Here is a 16,755-nt window from a genome sequence, read left to right as displayed (position 1 = left end):
TTGTTTCCCCTAACATTACCTTATAAACTCTCAGACCTGAAGTCAATAGTAACTTCAAGAAATTATTAATTGCTCAAGATAATATGTACTTGGAAAGCGTCATGAGCACACAGTTGTAATTTGAAATAATTACATATGGCAAATGCAGCACTGACCAAGCTCAAAACATATTCATCTATAATTCCTCAAACAAAATCTATCAGATAGAGATACTTTTCCAATGCTAAAATTTCTATGAAGCTTCACATGCAGAGATTTCTAATCATACTGCACTGTAATTCACAATGCCTACTGTGGTTACCTTTTTTTGATATCTTTCATACAGCATTCAACAGACCACAAAGACACTGTAACTTGGTTGCTCATTTTATCAAGAAGGATGTTGAAGAAGAAGAATGAAATTACCATATACAGCAATTACATAAATATAAATCAGTACAGGTGGTCCTCAATTTTCGTACAATTCACACTTTCGTAAGTTCCTAGTTGACACCTTTTCCTTGACTTTCGTACCCTAAATTCGGACTATCAGACATTTGCTTGTAATTTTTTAAAATTCCCGCAGTGTTTACTGTGCATCCCAACATTCAATTTTTTCATATGGTAGTATATGCGGACAATACGAATGTATATGAACAAGGCTGTGTTTACTTTAATCAAGGCGATTATTTTGAGAGAGACACTGCTTCCTATAGGTTCCTTTATCAGGGGAAGAAGAAGGAAGCTGTAGTTCAGCCTTCATTGGAGAGATTTTTTTGAAAAAGCTGACAAGATGCCATCACACAGCTATCAATAAAAGTCCGGGACCACCTATATTGAACTCTATTCTACAAAGAATTTTATCAACATAGCGAATTATTTTTTCTACCAATTATTTATAGCTCCGACAAAATTTAAATTACAACTGATTCTAAAAACTGTCCGGCAGGATTGAACTGAACTTCCACAAAATCATAACTAGGAGTTGTTCCAACACTATAAACTCATTATGAAAACTGCTTCAATCAATATGCAAGACTTTGGTATTTTTAACATTTCATTAATCAATAGAGTTAAAATTCACTTTTATCACAGCGAGGAAGAAAAATTATCACATCTTACAAAGTCAAATGACATTTACCTGATAAATATAATCAGAATCAGTCTTGAGGGATGAGAAGGAATGATGGTGAGGCAGAGACACAGTGTCCTCACCCTCTCCTTCACCTTCCATGGTATCATCAACCTGAGCCTTGTATGAGAAGAGTATGCTGGGTTGGGAAATTCTGGAAAAACAACCAACCACGGACATATGATTAGAGCTGAATGCGTTATTTTATAAGGATGTTTTCGAAGAGATATAGTCGAAACGATACAATATACTTCAGATGCAAAAGAAACCCAGGAAATTAACACGGTGTTTCAAACTTTCACAACACCTTCCAGGCCTATTTATACTAATTTGCATTTAGATTTTATCCACTCTAATATATGTTGAAACCAACTTGCACATGTACCCTATAAACTCAGATGTTCATGATCATGATAGCAAGACTAGAAATGACCTACATAGCCAACTCACACTAAGATAGCTATGCTGGAACTTTATGAAACGGATCTTAGATCAGTGGCGGATCCAGAGAGAGGCTAGGGGGAGCTATTGCCCCCTCCTTGGGTATCCAATTTATGCTAAATAAAGAGTAATTTTGTTCAGGCCCCCACTGCAGCTGGAGGGCAACCTCTCAGACTCCTCACCTATCTCTCCTTGCACCAATCCTGGATCCACCACAGTCTCAGATTACAACACATAACCTTAAGTTTTGAATCATTTAAATTGAATTTATACCTTAAAGTCCAAACTTAAAAAAAATTAAATGATAAAAGGTTCAACTCTTCAAGTAATTATTTTGAAGACTAACAATTGTCATTTTACTTGTCATTGTCACCTAATTTTATCTAATTGTTCTTTTAATAACCCGCATATATAGGATTGAGTTGTTATCTTGAGTACGAGCTTACTTAGTGTGCTTTTTATCATGAATTATTATAATATTGTGATCCTTGAGCATATAAAAGATATCATTATTATTAGTATTACTACTTACCCAAAAAACTCACTGAGGAATGTGTGATACACAAGAGGGGTAAGCAGGGTAAAATACAGAACTGAGGTTAGATCGACAGTGCAGAGCCCAGCCAATGCTGCATCGTCCAGGATGCCATGAAGTCCAGGAATGCGATCAGGCATATCCTCAAAGGCTAGGAGCAAGCCACTGCCAATGGACTGCACCAAATCCAACAAGAACAGGCAGAGTACATATATGTAAAATGATCGTTTCGCTGAAAAAGAAAGAGAGAGAAGCAATAGAACAAAGTTATGAATTAGAAGGTGATTCAAGAAACATAGGATGAAATATAATTTTAAAAATGATTGCAGTTGTATGCACTTGGTAATATGAAAAAAATAGCTTTAAATTTGTTTAAGCCACATTACCATGAAGGACTTTCATAAGGCACTCTTCCTCTATATTGCCTAAGAGATTTAAATGTTAAATAGAATTGGATATACCGTATATGTCTGAATATAGTCCCCCCTTTTTTTCCAGAAGTGCCTGTGGTAAAAGTAAAGGGGGGGACTATATTCGAACACATTTTTTTAACTTTTCCTGAAACTGAAGCCTCAAAATTAGGGGGGAACTGTACTCAGAGGGGGACTATATTCGGAGAAATACGGTATATTCATATAAGCATAATAGAAATTTAAGATATTAATAGCCAGGAAATATCCTTACTTGGAAGAGCCAGTCTTTCTCTGAGACGGGTCCATGGTAGAATCAGGATAGTGAGGTAAACCTAAAAAAATAAGCAAGTAAGAGAAATAATATACCTATATACATACATATTTAAAAAAATGACATTTCTATGATGGATGATAAAAGCTACAGATAAAATAATAAATAATAATCGTAGTTTGAAGCTTCCAAGTACATACTGAAAATCTCAACACAAAAGCTCAACTCTATTAGGAGCAGAAATGCATGACTGTGAATCTGTCACTGGCAGAGTTAATCTAATGATCACACATTAGCTATAACATTTGAAGCAACAGTTATCTCCAGCCCTAAAAATGACTAATAGGCATGCTACCTGCCACTTCTCGCCAAAACTGGAAGATGCCTTCAACAACATTTTACTTATAGCAATCACAGGTAATCCATTCCCCAGCAAATAAATTCCCAAAGATTTCCAGGTTTTTTTTTCATGGGAATTTATTTGTTTTCAAGGGTGTTTAAACCGTCTGAACATAATAATTTTGGCTAAATATAGCATATGTTGTATAATTTTCTGACCATAAGATTAATTTTGAAGTCATTTTAATGTTGTGCTTACATTTTCAGATGATGAATACTATTCTACACAAGCAGGTTACCCCCATTAGATGATTTTTAATAAACATGCTGCGTATTCTACAAAACTACAGCTCACACAATAACACATTAGACAAAAATGGCAGAGGTATAATCAAACTATCTTGATCTTTACATTGCCTGATATCTTTGTGGACACTCCTTACCACCTCTTCCAAAAGATGTCAACCTTGAATGTTTCCAAGATAACACATAAACATCCCTGATAGAAATTGCAGTTGCCTTGGAACTGAAGTCCAGTAGAAAAAAAGTTCCCCGTACTAGATCCTAAAAGAGCTGTATGCATGTAAATAAGTGAAGAATATCAAATAAGAAACTATCCCAATGAAAAATTCTTGAAATAAAAAGTTACTAGAAGAGGAGCTTCCACAGATTTCCAGAAAAATTAGTACAAAAATCTGCTAAAAATTAATTTATTTTCTGCTTTGCATGGATGCGTTGCGAAAACTTAACGCATTGGTTTTCACCAAATACTGCATCCCTCATAAAGAGGATTTCTCCAGGATACTCACCAAGAATTCCAAGAGTTTGTCCAGAAGACCAAAATTCTACAAGTATTGCAGGTTTTCCAGCTTAGTGAACACAAAGAGTCATAAAAATGTATCCCTTCTAGAAATGACTTGGATGAAATCTTCTTGGGTTTTTCACCAGTTGACATTGACCATATCTCCTAAAATTTCTATAGCCAACTTGGCTTTTGCTCTTAGGGGTCCGAATGGCAGTCAAAATGTTGGGAGGAATGGACAAGATAAAGTGATGGAAAATCTGTTCACCAACATAATGTTCTCGGAAAGCACAAAATATTCCTCTGTAGATGGAACTATGCTGCTATGTAGATTCCTCTTACATAGCAGTTACAAATTTCTTAGGTGGTCATCAAGTTCATCTAGACACGTACAGACAATTAGAATGACCTGTTGAACATAAAAATGTGTGAAGAGTATAAATTTTAGTTTGCTCCTTGCATTTGACCTCCTAGATGGTACTTACATTGTACTGGATGTGATATTTAATTAGTAATTACCCTTCTAAACCAGAGTCGATTTTCCAACTTAACCCGTCAACACCCACGGATGCCATATGGCACCCATTGCAGTGCTGAGCCAATACTGCTGCAATGCATTTAATATGTGAAATTTAGTGTACATTCCAGCACACATACTTAGTAGAAGGTTTCCTCTATTATTTAATCAGCTTGAATTGTGTTCATAGTTTTGAGCTCCTATGTATCATATTTTTTAAAAGCGAAATGTGTGTGAATTTAAAAAAAATTTGGGCGCTGACAGGTTAAGTAATACCTTCATCATGAAGATCAGTTACGCAATTGAGCTGCTAAATGCCACTTCCACAGCTAATCAGATGTGATATATTAGTTAAATATAGCCTACAACAATCTTAAAACATAATCAGTCAAACGATAATGTGTCCAATTTAAATTGGTGCAGTGGTTGAGTATCTAAATGACACTTACGGTCTCAACCAAAATTTAATTTTTATTTAAAACTTTTCATAAAATATACCCAATGACACCCACCTTCCCTAAAATAACGTTTCAAATGATATTTTTTTTCATTGAGATTTTTGCCAGGATTCATGCTTCATATTATCATCATCAACATCACAAAACACAACCTCTTCCACTTCAGAAGAGAAAGCTTCACTGTTTTAGCCAGAATAACAGATTAAAAGCAAAACAAAATCTCACCAAGGTAAATGCAACTGATGAAATGAACCAGAACAGCATTCCTCCATGGGCAAAAAGATGGTAGTCCTGTTCTCTTATGTGATATGGAGAGGGGTAAGTGGAATGGACATGGAATGTAGGAGAAGATGTCAAGGCTCCAGGCACACCCTCAGGAGTAGGTACTGCTTTCGATGCATTCAGAGCTGATTTGACCTCAAGGGATCCTTGAGCAACTGAGAAAGCAAGGGAAAGCAGGCACGTGGCACAGAGGACATGACGCACGCTGCTCCCGCTTTCAAGGTGACCTGTGGATGTACATCAGAAGAGGAATGCGATAATGAATACCTCTGACCGGAACAAAATGACTGTTGTCATCTGATTTTATTTTATTGAAAATATCCACATACAGCAATATTGCCAATTTACAGTGGCCCAAAAACAAACTAATATGAAAAACAAATGCATAAAAGATAAAAAATAGAATGGCAATAACAGGTGAGAAACTAAATAGAGAAGTAAAGATATTGATTATCAGAGAGATGAGATAGAGCCAAGTTTGTGAATCCAGTCAGGGATGGAGGAAAAGGATCCATGTTCTTAGGAAGGGAATTAAGGAGGAGTAACCGACGAGTGCTAATGTGGTTGGCACCAGCTTATGACGTCATCAACTCATCTGCAAAAGGGTTACAGTCTGGTGATTTATCGTAGCAAAGAGTTCAATAGGTAGGTGACGGATGAGAAAAAGCAGAAAAATATGTCTTTATTTTTCAAATGCTATCACAATTGGCAGTAAAAGAAAATTGGAGAATGTGCTAATTTTCTTTAAATTTTCCCACCTATCTTTGGCTTTATCCACCACAAATTTTCCAATGCAAATTTGAATTCCTAAGAAAAAATGAATGAATTTTGGCAATTGCCAACGGGGAGAATATGAAAAGACACTACCCCTTGTGACAGCTGAACGATGGATTAGGTCTGACCTCTGGGACCTCAGCTTGACCCTATGACTCATTTTCCATAACATATGAAGATTAAATTTGTGGTAAACTAATTGTAATGGCAATGTTTCAAACAAATATTTTACACTTTGAACGTAAGTTTTCCCAGCGAGAGGCATCTTTGCCAACGGCTTCCGGGTGCAGCTGTGTGTTACACTTTGTCGTGCAAGCTTTCGCGACCGTTACAGGACGCATCATCAGGCGATGAATGAAATTACGGAATTGGTGGTCAATTAATATACTTGTCCAACCTTCCCCATCCACCGGAGTAGTGGGGGAGGAGGGCGGAGCTGACGTCAGCAGAACTCTCACCCCTGTCCTTGAACGGCAAGCTGACTCTTCTTATCTAGCGAATAACCTTGTTGGTAACATATTCGCCGTTTTCACTTTTCCTTTAATCGCAAAAAATAGATTTCGTCATTCAAAAATCTAAGAGTGTGAAATGCATACTCCAGGAGAAATAATCTTTCGATTTAGGCAATAAAAAAATAATAGGAAACCACCCTACTGAGCATATCCCTTCATACCTGGAAAATCCCTCATGTGCAGTGGATCATACACACTTGTTCCAGTCACAAAGACAGATTTGTGCGTGCACATGAACACGGATGGCTGATGCCAGCCCAGACCCATTGTCAGTAGAACCAGAGTGAGCTTGGAGATGACAGTCTGAGTGCATCTTTTGGACATTGATATTGAAGTTAACACGGAGCTCTTACTTGGAGAAGTAGAAAAAAGGCCCAACTGATGGCATATCTCACACAATAAATGCAAAGACCACTGATCATCGGATAAAGATGAGGGTGAAGATTACTCATGAAACCAGACAACACCCTTGAGCATCCTGGTTCTTTCGTTTTGTTAATAATCTGGTGCACAGAAATGGCTTTATTTGCACTCGGCTGCATGACATTCTTCCACCTAGGCAGACTGAACTCAACTGGCATGACACGGACGGTATTCATCAAAGCATCGACCGTTCACCCCACCACATGCACCTACATCGGAACACACACTGTCTGCCTCCATATGAAACAATCCTTCAAGTAATGTTTTCCTCATTTTCTTTCCTTTCAAGTGGTCATATTCATGGGCGTACCCAGGAGGGGGTGGAGGGAGGGGGTGGGGGGGGGGAAGCAACCGCTCCCCCTTAGAAGCAAAAATAAATTTAGTTCAAAACAGAAGTTATGGACGAATTTTCCTTTTGAACAAAAATGATATTAATATAAGACATGGAACTACAATAAAAACCATTATTTTTTCAAGCAAATAATTTGAAATAATAAATTCCTCTCATAGTTTCCTTAAAATTTTGGTTTCATAAACCTTTTCAATGCAAAAAAGTTACCACATGAACAACCACAGCTAGTTTTGCCCCCCTAGTTTTGTTTCTGGGTATGCCCATGGTCATATTTACTGATTTTCCTCACAAATAGGAGCAAAAATGTTTGTATTTGAAGTAAAATAAGGCTGAATTTGAATGATCAGAAATAACGTTTTGATACACAACAAGGAATAAAATTTACAAGCACAAAAGAAAATTTGTATATCAATTAATGATAAGGCAAGAAATTTGTTTAAAAAATCTAATGCCCAGAACAAAGGCATTAGACATTTGTACTAAACTCAATGATAAGTACTTTTTGTTCCAATAAAACTTTTCAAGACGTTGGTTTACTCTCTATTCATGCTGCAAAAATAACCACTAATTGGTTAGTCATCGAGTTAGTAAGGTCGAGGCTAATACACAGGGGAAGGGCCTGTTATCCCACTGACAAGGGTAGTACACGACCTTCGGGTGGCTGATTGAGCTCAAATTTTCTGAATTGGTAGATCATGGCTATCAATTCAAAATGCTGAAGCAAGACAAAGCACCTCTCGTAATTTTTCGAGAAAAAAGGAATTAAAAGTCGTAAAAAATGGATCTACGTTATATATACGGTATTCAAGGGAGCAGTGGCCCCAATAGTACAGTATACATACATATAATACAGTAGTCAACTACCGATGTGAGGATGGTGTGTTCAATCCTCACTTGTGGAGCTTTTTTTATTTTATTTTTCAAGGATTTTATTGTTTACATTTTTAAAGATTGTTTTCGTATCGTCATTACCTCAATGAAAATATTTTTAATTAATTTTTTCTATAATAATAAGTGCTGAAAAGGGTAGGAAATGAAGCACAGGCTATATAATAACCTTTCCAAGGATGATTTTGTATTTATTTTTTCTCTCTCTAGGTATATTAGGGTATTGCGAGGGTAAATTGTCTTCTATAGGGGTGAAAGAATAATGGTATTTAAATAACTATTTGGGAGGGAAATCCACCCTATAGATGGATTATGCTTTCATTGGGAAACGGAAATGGATCAGCTTGGGATAAGTAACAGGATGAAAAGTGGACAAAAACCCGGCATCGGCATTATACTACTCTTAACGAATGGCACCAAGGGGACAACAGTTTAACACATTTCGTGCGGACCGATTTTTGAAGAAAATGCCCTGTGGCTGACTTTTTGGCAAAAATTTGTATTTTTTTATTATTATTTTAACGACGTGATCTTATGATTTGTGATGTCTGCTACATGTTTTCGCACTTTTTTTTTTAAATAACCCTTCATTTGTTACAAAATTTGAAATTTAAATTTTCTAAGTATCCTGTCAAACTTTTGATACCTTCACGCAACACACCTACATGTTTCCCACATTTCTTTGCTCTTTGTCAGTACTGTAGCGAAAACCCGTTCAGACTTTATCACTTTCTGGAAAAAACTAATTGAAATAGTAATGCAGCAAACATTATTTTTATAATCTGGAAATGATACATTCAAATACGATTTTAAATGTTTTATTGCTCAAAAGAAAATATTGCGAGTATTACCAATATTTCCAGCAAAAGTGTTGCTCCCTATGGTGGAAAAATTATTATGAACGATATGATATCCTCTGGATAAGATTTTATAATGATATACATTGGTTTATAAATGAAAGGGAAAATTTGTATAAACGAAGAATTGTTGCAATATTGTTTTACAAATCAAAAATTGACCAGCATTTTTAGAATAATTTTTCAGTTACTAAATACTTCTCATAAAATAATATATTTTTAAATAAATATTGAAATAGAAAATATAAAAGGTAAACATTAAAAAATGATTTTTTCCCGCTGGGTTAATAATTTTCTGCATCACAAATTCTTGTGATACTTCTGGAAACAGTCAAGACACAATCGAGGATCAGATAGGCAGGTGGGGCTATAATATGATGTATCCTGGTGGAAATTCTTCTTGAAGCACTAACTACATCTCTTCTGTTTTCGTCTTTTCTGTCTATCGTGTTTTTCATATAGTCGGGGAAATGTCCTAATAAGCTCTTGGTTTTGGTTGAGGCAGGCTAGGATTACTATCTCCTCATTGGGATCGAAGGTACAGATATTGTCATAAGAGATTCTATAACTGGAATTAGAAAGTCGATGAGAGGAATTTTTCAAACATTTTCTTTGAATAAAAATAACGGTTCAGCAACAGTAATTTCAGTAGGTGGATTCCCAATTTTTAGTACCAGTTGATGGATTTCCTTTCAATGGGAAAGCTAGAGATCATTTGATCCCAATGATCGATGCCACAATTGTAATTGCTATATTCAACCACCGCCTGTGGTTCTCTTGGCGTGCACCCTCGTCTTTTCATTGATTCGTTCATTTTTTGCACTGAATTCAGCGATGATCATCCGCACTTCTCTCTTATTCGTCCACCTTAGGATACCGATTTTATACTCATGAAAGGCCTCCACCACCTCACCTTTCTTTAATTCGTAGCAGAGCACCAAAAGATGAATAACTTTCTTGTCTCTCCTCAGTGTCCCCGTCAAGTTAGGTTTCCCATTTGAATGGAATCTAGAACTGGCTACACTGTTATAAAAGTTATCCATATAAAAGGATTGGCCTCAGTCAAAATGATCCTCCATCATTTGTTTACCATCTTCTCCGAATGCCTTTTTCCAGATACTTCTAAGTTGGAGGACTTGCAGCGCCAACCCTTTGCTTCCGTCAACATATACAACTTTATTGCGTACCTGTAGCGCTTTCCCCTCATATATTCACTATATCCCAGCCTAGCTCTCCATGGAACCATAGACTCTTCCAAACGTAGGTCACGTGAGCGGGTCACTGCTTTGTCCATTGTTTCCTTGAATGCGTCTATATGGGGCTAATTTTGAATAATCAGTCGGTCAGAGGAGTGTTAATGTCAGAGAACGTAGATAGGTTCTCGTTGATTTGAAGGGCTTGGAGAATTGACATGAATTGATCAAGCGACTTCTCTCTCCTGAAGCAATGCAAGTCATATAAAGATTGAGCTTTTCAATTGTTGGAGATACGGGAAATTTTGATAATTCTTGTATGAAAATAAGGCCAAAAAGTGGGGAAATTCTTCTATGGTTAATTTCCATCCAGTAAATTTCCTTCAGGACACGCATTGCCCATTTTATATCCTCGGGCCGGATCAGTTTCTCCGAGTTCGGCGGCATGTGACTGGGTTAGTGGAAATTGTTCTCTTAGGCATTTTTTTGTTGGGGAGGATGCCAAATAAAATGCTTGTAAGTATTTCGAATATTATGGAAAAAACAAGTAATGAGTCTCTAATTCAAATGCTAGTGAACATAAGGATGGGGAAGTCTAGCTATTGTGCATGAAATGTAAATAGTAAAAATAAATTGCAATGTGGAACCAGGACTTCACTGAAGTTATTGTAAAATTTATGCAAATATGGTTATTATTTCAAGCGTAGCAGCAAATAAACATATGGATATCAACAAGTTTTGCCATGATGAAATCATAGCAAATAAAATTCACTAGAAAACTTTAAAGGTATAAGAACGGAAGCATTTATTATTTATCGTAAGGATAAAAATACACATACCAGGAGTATGATCGAAATTAGGCAACCAGCTAAGAAATTTACCACGATAGCGTTAATTGACGTTAAAAATAAAAATTACAACAAGGGAAAAATATTTTTATTCCTTCTTGTAAAAACCAATTAAATAAACACAATCTAATCATTGCGTTAAAAGTCATAAAGAAAGATAAAATACCTTGTAATAAAGTAATTACCTATCCTCGTCAAATGCAAAAGTATCTTTTTATTATTTCGCTTTGAATATTTGTAAAAGTTTTTTTTTAAGGTATAAGAACAATTGTGAGAATATATAACGGTTTTCTGCATTATAAAATGAAAGTAATAAAAAAATACATTGTAAAAAGCCACCCCCAAAGATGTCCTTGCAGAGCAAAACCGGGTAAAATTGAAAAACACAGAAAAAATCGAAAAAAAAAAATTTTTTCGGAGCTTTCCGCACGGCAAACAGGCGAAGAGTGGTGACTGACCCTCTTCCATACCCTAACAGCGGTGGCTGGCGCTCAGGGCGGAATATAACGCAAAAGGGAATCATGACGTAGCGTCTACGTCATCAGTCACTGGGTAGTGGCTGCCATGACGTAGACGCTACGTCATCAGCACGGAACGTGTTAACGTCCCATCCGACGGATGGTGTACAGCACTGCTGGTTTAATTCACATTACACGCAGGGATTGAAGTTTGAAATGCTCTTAAATTATTTACCGAGATTTGGATGTGGAAGGCCAGTACACTACCTAACCAGTCCAGTAAATTCTTTGTTTGCTAGTTTCAGGATAGTACTCGAACAAATGGAGAACACGTTCTTTCCACTGCCGCAACGACTGCCCTGTATTTTTGATGGAATACATGCGCCATTCACGCTTACGAATAATTTTCTCATGCCGCTGCCTTGGAATTGATGGCAGGAAATCCCGTATATATAACGTAGATCCATTTTTTACGACTTTAAATTCCTTTTTTCTCGAAAAATTTCGAGAGGTGCATTGTCTTGCTTCAGCATTTTGAATGATAGCCATGATCTACCGATTCGGAAAATTTGAGCTCAATCGGCCACCCGAAGGTCGTGTATTCCCCTTGCGAGTTTGGTCCTGAATACAGGTGATGGGTAAATCCATGTAATTCTACCGCTCCGGAGAGTTCAGTACAGAAAAGAAAAAATGTTCCGCGGCCGCCCATACCAAGGAAAGCATTTTCTTTAGCAGGGCTCCAGTGCAAAAGGGTTAATTTTTTTATGTATCCCTATCACTATGTATCCATAATATTTAATGATTAAAGATGAAGTTATTTCAAATTTTAGCATACGTTATATAGTTTTTAAAATTTTGAATTATTATTGCAAAAACCAATCAAACACAGCAAACTTCATACAAGACTTGCCATTTACTTTGAAAAATATTATTTTTCATCAATGCCTTGCATCAGATTCCATACTTATCCAGAATGCCAGCCACCTGTGACAGCTGTTGTGATGAATTATCCAAATTTTTAAAAAGGTGTGCACACAACTATAATGTTATTCATTTAAATTGTTCGAGAATTTGAAATAATACATAAGTAAATTTCTTTAGAACTCAGAAACTGACATGATGAGTAAGTATCCAGTAATCAAGACAGAACAATAAAATTCATGTAAGCAGATGCTATGTTACTCACCAAATGCAAGGCCAAAACATAAGACACTCATCTCAGTGGCAAGGAGGAGGAACCGAACAGCAACCCATAGTACCTTGTCACCTGCAGCTGCCCACTGCCCACTAACAGCCATGGACACAACGCATCTGGCCACGCTCATTGCACTGCATATGCAAACCTAAAAGAAACAAAGATACATGATGCACAAACAGACAAAATTCCTGCCAAGGCTTCCAAAAATACATGCAAATTTCTTTAGAATAGGGTAGTTTCCTTCATCAAAGAAAACAAAAGGCATTGATGGCGATTCGTTATCCACCATTAGTGTATTCATAATACACAAATTATTTGGTTTTTGAAATACCGGTTTAGACGAATGGCAAGGGTCAAATTTTAACCTCATTTGAAAAAGGCCAGATTGGCGCCCATGCGATTCCACTCCACGTGACGTCACAGGGACCTAGTTTCTACACGAGAGGATAGGAGTTATGCATCGTCAGAGGCTACCAATGCATGCATGAGGCACAGAGCTCAGGGAAACATGTCTTAATAATCACCTATTAAAACTGGCTAAGGTCGGAAAGTTTTCTTCGCTTGATAAGGTATTAATAAACCTTTTTTAAGCCATGCGCTACCAGACAGGAAGGTACTCAGCTACCTGTTAGCATCCTGCGTCCTATCAGCGCTCAGAGCCTCGATCAAGGTCACCTACCAGGCGGGAGGGGGAACCAGAAATACGTCACACGAAGAGATTTCCTTACCCGTCGCGTTTTCGCGCGCTTGAAATTTTTCACTTTTCATTTGATCGCGAAAAATAGATATCGTCATTTAAAAATCTAAAAGCGTGAAATACGTACTCCAGGAGTAATAATCTTTCGATTTAGGCAATAAAAAAATAATAGGAAACCACCCTATTCAGAAACTAAAACCAAATGATGTTTAAATATCATATCATTCATTTCTCAGAACTTAATTGAACAGACAGACAGAAGATAATTAATTACTGACAAATTTTATCACTCCAGTGGAATTTTTCAAAATCTTCTTGAGACGGATGATATTAAATTGCCGGCACAGTGAAAAGTTGATGTGGTCATATTTTCCAGGTTTCCACTGACAAGGGGAGGCCACGTGGCTTGTTCCGCCTTTTTCAATGCCGTATTTTTATGGCATTTGGAATGGCAAACACATCTCTGAACTGATAGAATTTCCATTGAATGGGCCTTAGTTTGGCTGTAATTAATTAATTCTCGAGTGGTATGGTGGATGTCGTTCTTGGAATGAGTTAAGAGCTGATGAATGGTCAAACTTGGTGAAAACAGATAGAAATTATTTTTTGCAGAAGTGCAGCTCTGGCAATGGCTTTAACTGATGTTTTTGGGAAGAAAAAGCTTTAGTTGCCCCATTATTGTCACCTCAAAAGATAATTCATTAGGACAGGGGGGAATGAATTTATGCAGTGTAAACTAATGGGGAACTTGCATGGGTCGTCGATTGCTCTAAAAACTATTTTGAATAAGTAAAATGAATATATTAGCTCGCAAAAATACCTTTAGTTTCTCCATTCAACATCAAAAGAAATAAAAAAATTGCATTTAAAATCGAGAAAAATTTCTCTGAGCCGACCACTGCGCGAAGACACCCGAGCGTTACTGAGGCCAGGCGTGACGTCATAGGTGCCTAAACAACCGTAGGGAGTTGGGAAATACGCTGAGTGCATACTGTAAAATTTGTTTTGAGGTAGTATTTAGCCGCTCATCGTCACTTTATTTGGTCTGTTATTCTTGGGCAGTAGCTTAACGGGAGATGTCACGTTGAAAATAACACTATATTGGTACAAAAATGTTCCTAGATGTCTCCAGTCAGCGAGCAAAAGTTGCATTGACTGGAATTCACCTCATAATACAAGCAAAGACAGTCTTACACGACGAATTCTCCGGTATCTACAAATAAACGGATGAAGTTATTGTATATAAAAGCTAAGCGGACATTGGTAAGCATCAAAATCGTTCTATTTACATACTTAAATGAATGATATGCCATCGATAACATCAACTTACAATTAACGTATCCCCCTCCAACGGCCGTGGCTCAGACTCCTACAACGGTGTTATTTAGGTATTTTAAAATTTTTGGTTTAACTGCTCCAGTTTTATATTTTATGCCCTTACTCAGATATTAATATTATAAATAATACAAAATATGAGGGCTTCCGAGCCTCTATTGTCGGATATTTATCTTTAAATAGAAAATAATCAACACGTCTAACAAACAAAGCTCTCACAACTGCTGGCAACTATTACAAACAATCACAACAATAGCTTCGTGTGATGTTTAGGCACCTTAGACGTCATCGAGGCTTCGTCGGCAGTGGCTTGGGGAGTGAGGGAGTTTTTCCCGCGCTTTAAAATTCGTGATATTTATCATCGAATATCTCGCGAAGGAAAACTCAGATATAGATGTGGTTTTCTTTGTTGTATGCAGAAAATAATTTTCTGTCCGCCAGTGAAATAAAAAAAATTCATGCAAGTTCCCCATTGTTGTGCTGACGCCTGTTAATGAATCTCTAGTTCTTGTTGTTTGATGCCTAATGACGATACTTATGCCAAAAATCCTAATGCCATCTTCAGTTGAGAAATGGAGTTAGTTGCAGAATGAGGGCAGCTACCCATGGTTCATGCCAATTTTCCATTTTCAGTTCTTCAGCGCCTTTACCATTCCGCCCCCAATCGGTATCTATTACTGGCACCCAGACCATCTGCTTTCACTGCATCCCATTCACAGGGTCCCTCCCCTCACCCACCAGGTATAGCACTTTGTTGAACCTCTCCCTCACCATATCCATTCTCCTCCACACCCACATCTCAAATATACCCACATCACATCACCTCCAGTCATTTCTTGCCACCTTTTCTCAGCACAAACGTTTCCGATTAGCAACGGTGGCCTTCGGGTGCAGCTCCGAATTACGCTTTGTCAAGCGAGCTTTCACGGCTATTGCAAGTTGCATCATTAGGCCATGAAGTGAGCTGCCATGGCTGCAAAAGCTCGCTTAACAAAGGGGAAGATGCAGCTGCACCCGAGAGAGCCTCCAATACAAATGATTTTCGCGGCAAAAGCCTATGTTTCAAGTTAAAGATTTCTGAGTTCACCATCAGACTCTTCACTAGCTTTTTCTTAATACTCATATACAATGATCTTCTAATCACCTCATTCCAGTTTACGAATGCCTCCTTTGCTAACACACATCTCTTTCTGATGTCCTCACTACTGTACCCATTTTCCACTAGTGTGCTGCACAAATACTTGAATATATGTAATCTCAACTCGGATATTCACCAACATAACACCATGAACTTTAATCATCTTCATATAACAAATGTTGGAACCACTTCCGTAAAGTTGGGACCAAGAGAAATTGGAAAAAAATTAAATGAAATAAAATGTCAAATGAAGTTAAGTGTGAAAAATCTAGTGATGCTTTAAAATCAAAATTAAAATCTATTCTTCTATAAAAACTATATCTTTCAATTAAGGAGTATCAAAATGGTGATTGACCAAGTCTCCTGTTGTCTTAAGTGTTTAGTCTTTCTCAGTCACTGAATTTATCATTACATATTGCCATTACATATTACATTACATTGCCGGCCTCGGTGGCGGCGGGGTAATGTTCTCGCCTGCCAAACAAGAGGTCGCGGGATCGAGTCCCGCCTGGGTAGGTTTCCCCGGTCCAGGGCATGGTCGTTTGTGTGCGTTTACTTGTTACATTTGTTGAACACCCCAGTGTAAAATGGCCAAAAAGAGCTGTATCCGGTGGTTTGAGGAAAAAATAAATAAAAAATAAAATATATCATAACCAATCTCTGATTGGTCTCAGATCAATCTGAAGGAAGTGAGTTGACTCGGTGCGTTGCAATCCAAGGATGTATTTAACATATCAATCTCCACCTATCAATTCCGCCGTCTTTCTGTTTGCCTCCCTCCCATGTGTTTCCATTTCATTGGAATTCTTTCCACCAACTATTTTCTTAATATAAGGTTAGAAACATCGAGTATTTATCACCATGGCCACATACTGTTAACGACTAATTCAGACCAATATCCGGTGATAGTGAA

The 16,755-nt window shown here is 37.3% G+C and overlaps 1 protein-coding gene across 1 annotated transcript in view; it reads right to left on the bottom strand.

Annotated features, from left to right (window-relative positions):
- The window catches only part of LOC124157172 (transmembrane protein adipocyte-associated 1-like), a 28,004-nt gene that overhangs the window by 8,408 nt on the left and 2,841 nt on the right, over positions 1-16,755 (bottom strand). The window contains exons 4-8 of the mRNA XM_046531695.1: positions 12,661-12,817; positions 5,113-5,396; positions 2,772-2,832; positions 2,085-2,319; positions 1,121-1,265 (exon numbers count right to left, since the gene is read on the bottom strand). Coding sequence (XP_046387651.1) covers positions 1,121-1,265; positions 2,085-2,319; positions 2,772-2,832; positions 5,113-5,396; positions 12,661-12,817 — 882 coding nt within the window. The remainder of the gene's footprint in view (positions 1-1,120; positions 1,266-2,084; positions 2,320-2,771; positions 2,833-5,112; positions 5,397-12,660; positions 12,818-16,755) is intronic.

Source organism: Ischnura elegans, chromosome 4 (assembly GCF_921293095.1).
Source record: "Ischnura elegans chromosome 4, ioIscEleg1.1, whole genome shotgun sequence".
NCBI classification, from domain to species: Eukaryota; Metazoa; Arthropoda; class Insecta; order Odonata; family Coenagrionidae; genus Ischnura; species Ischnura elegans.
This window is presented reverse-complemented; position numbering and strand designations above follow the sequence as displayed.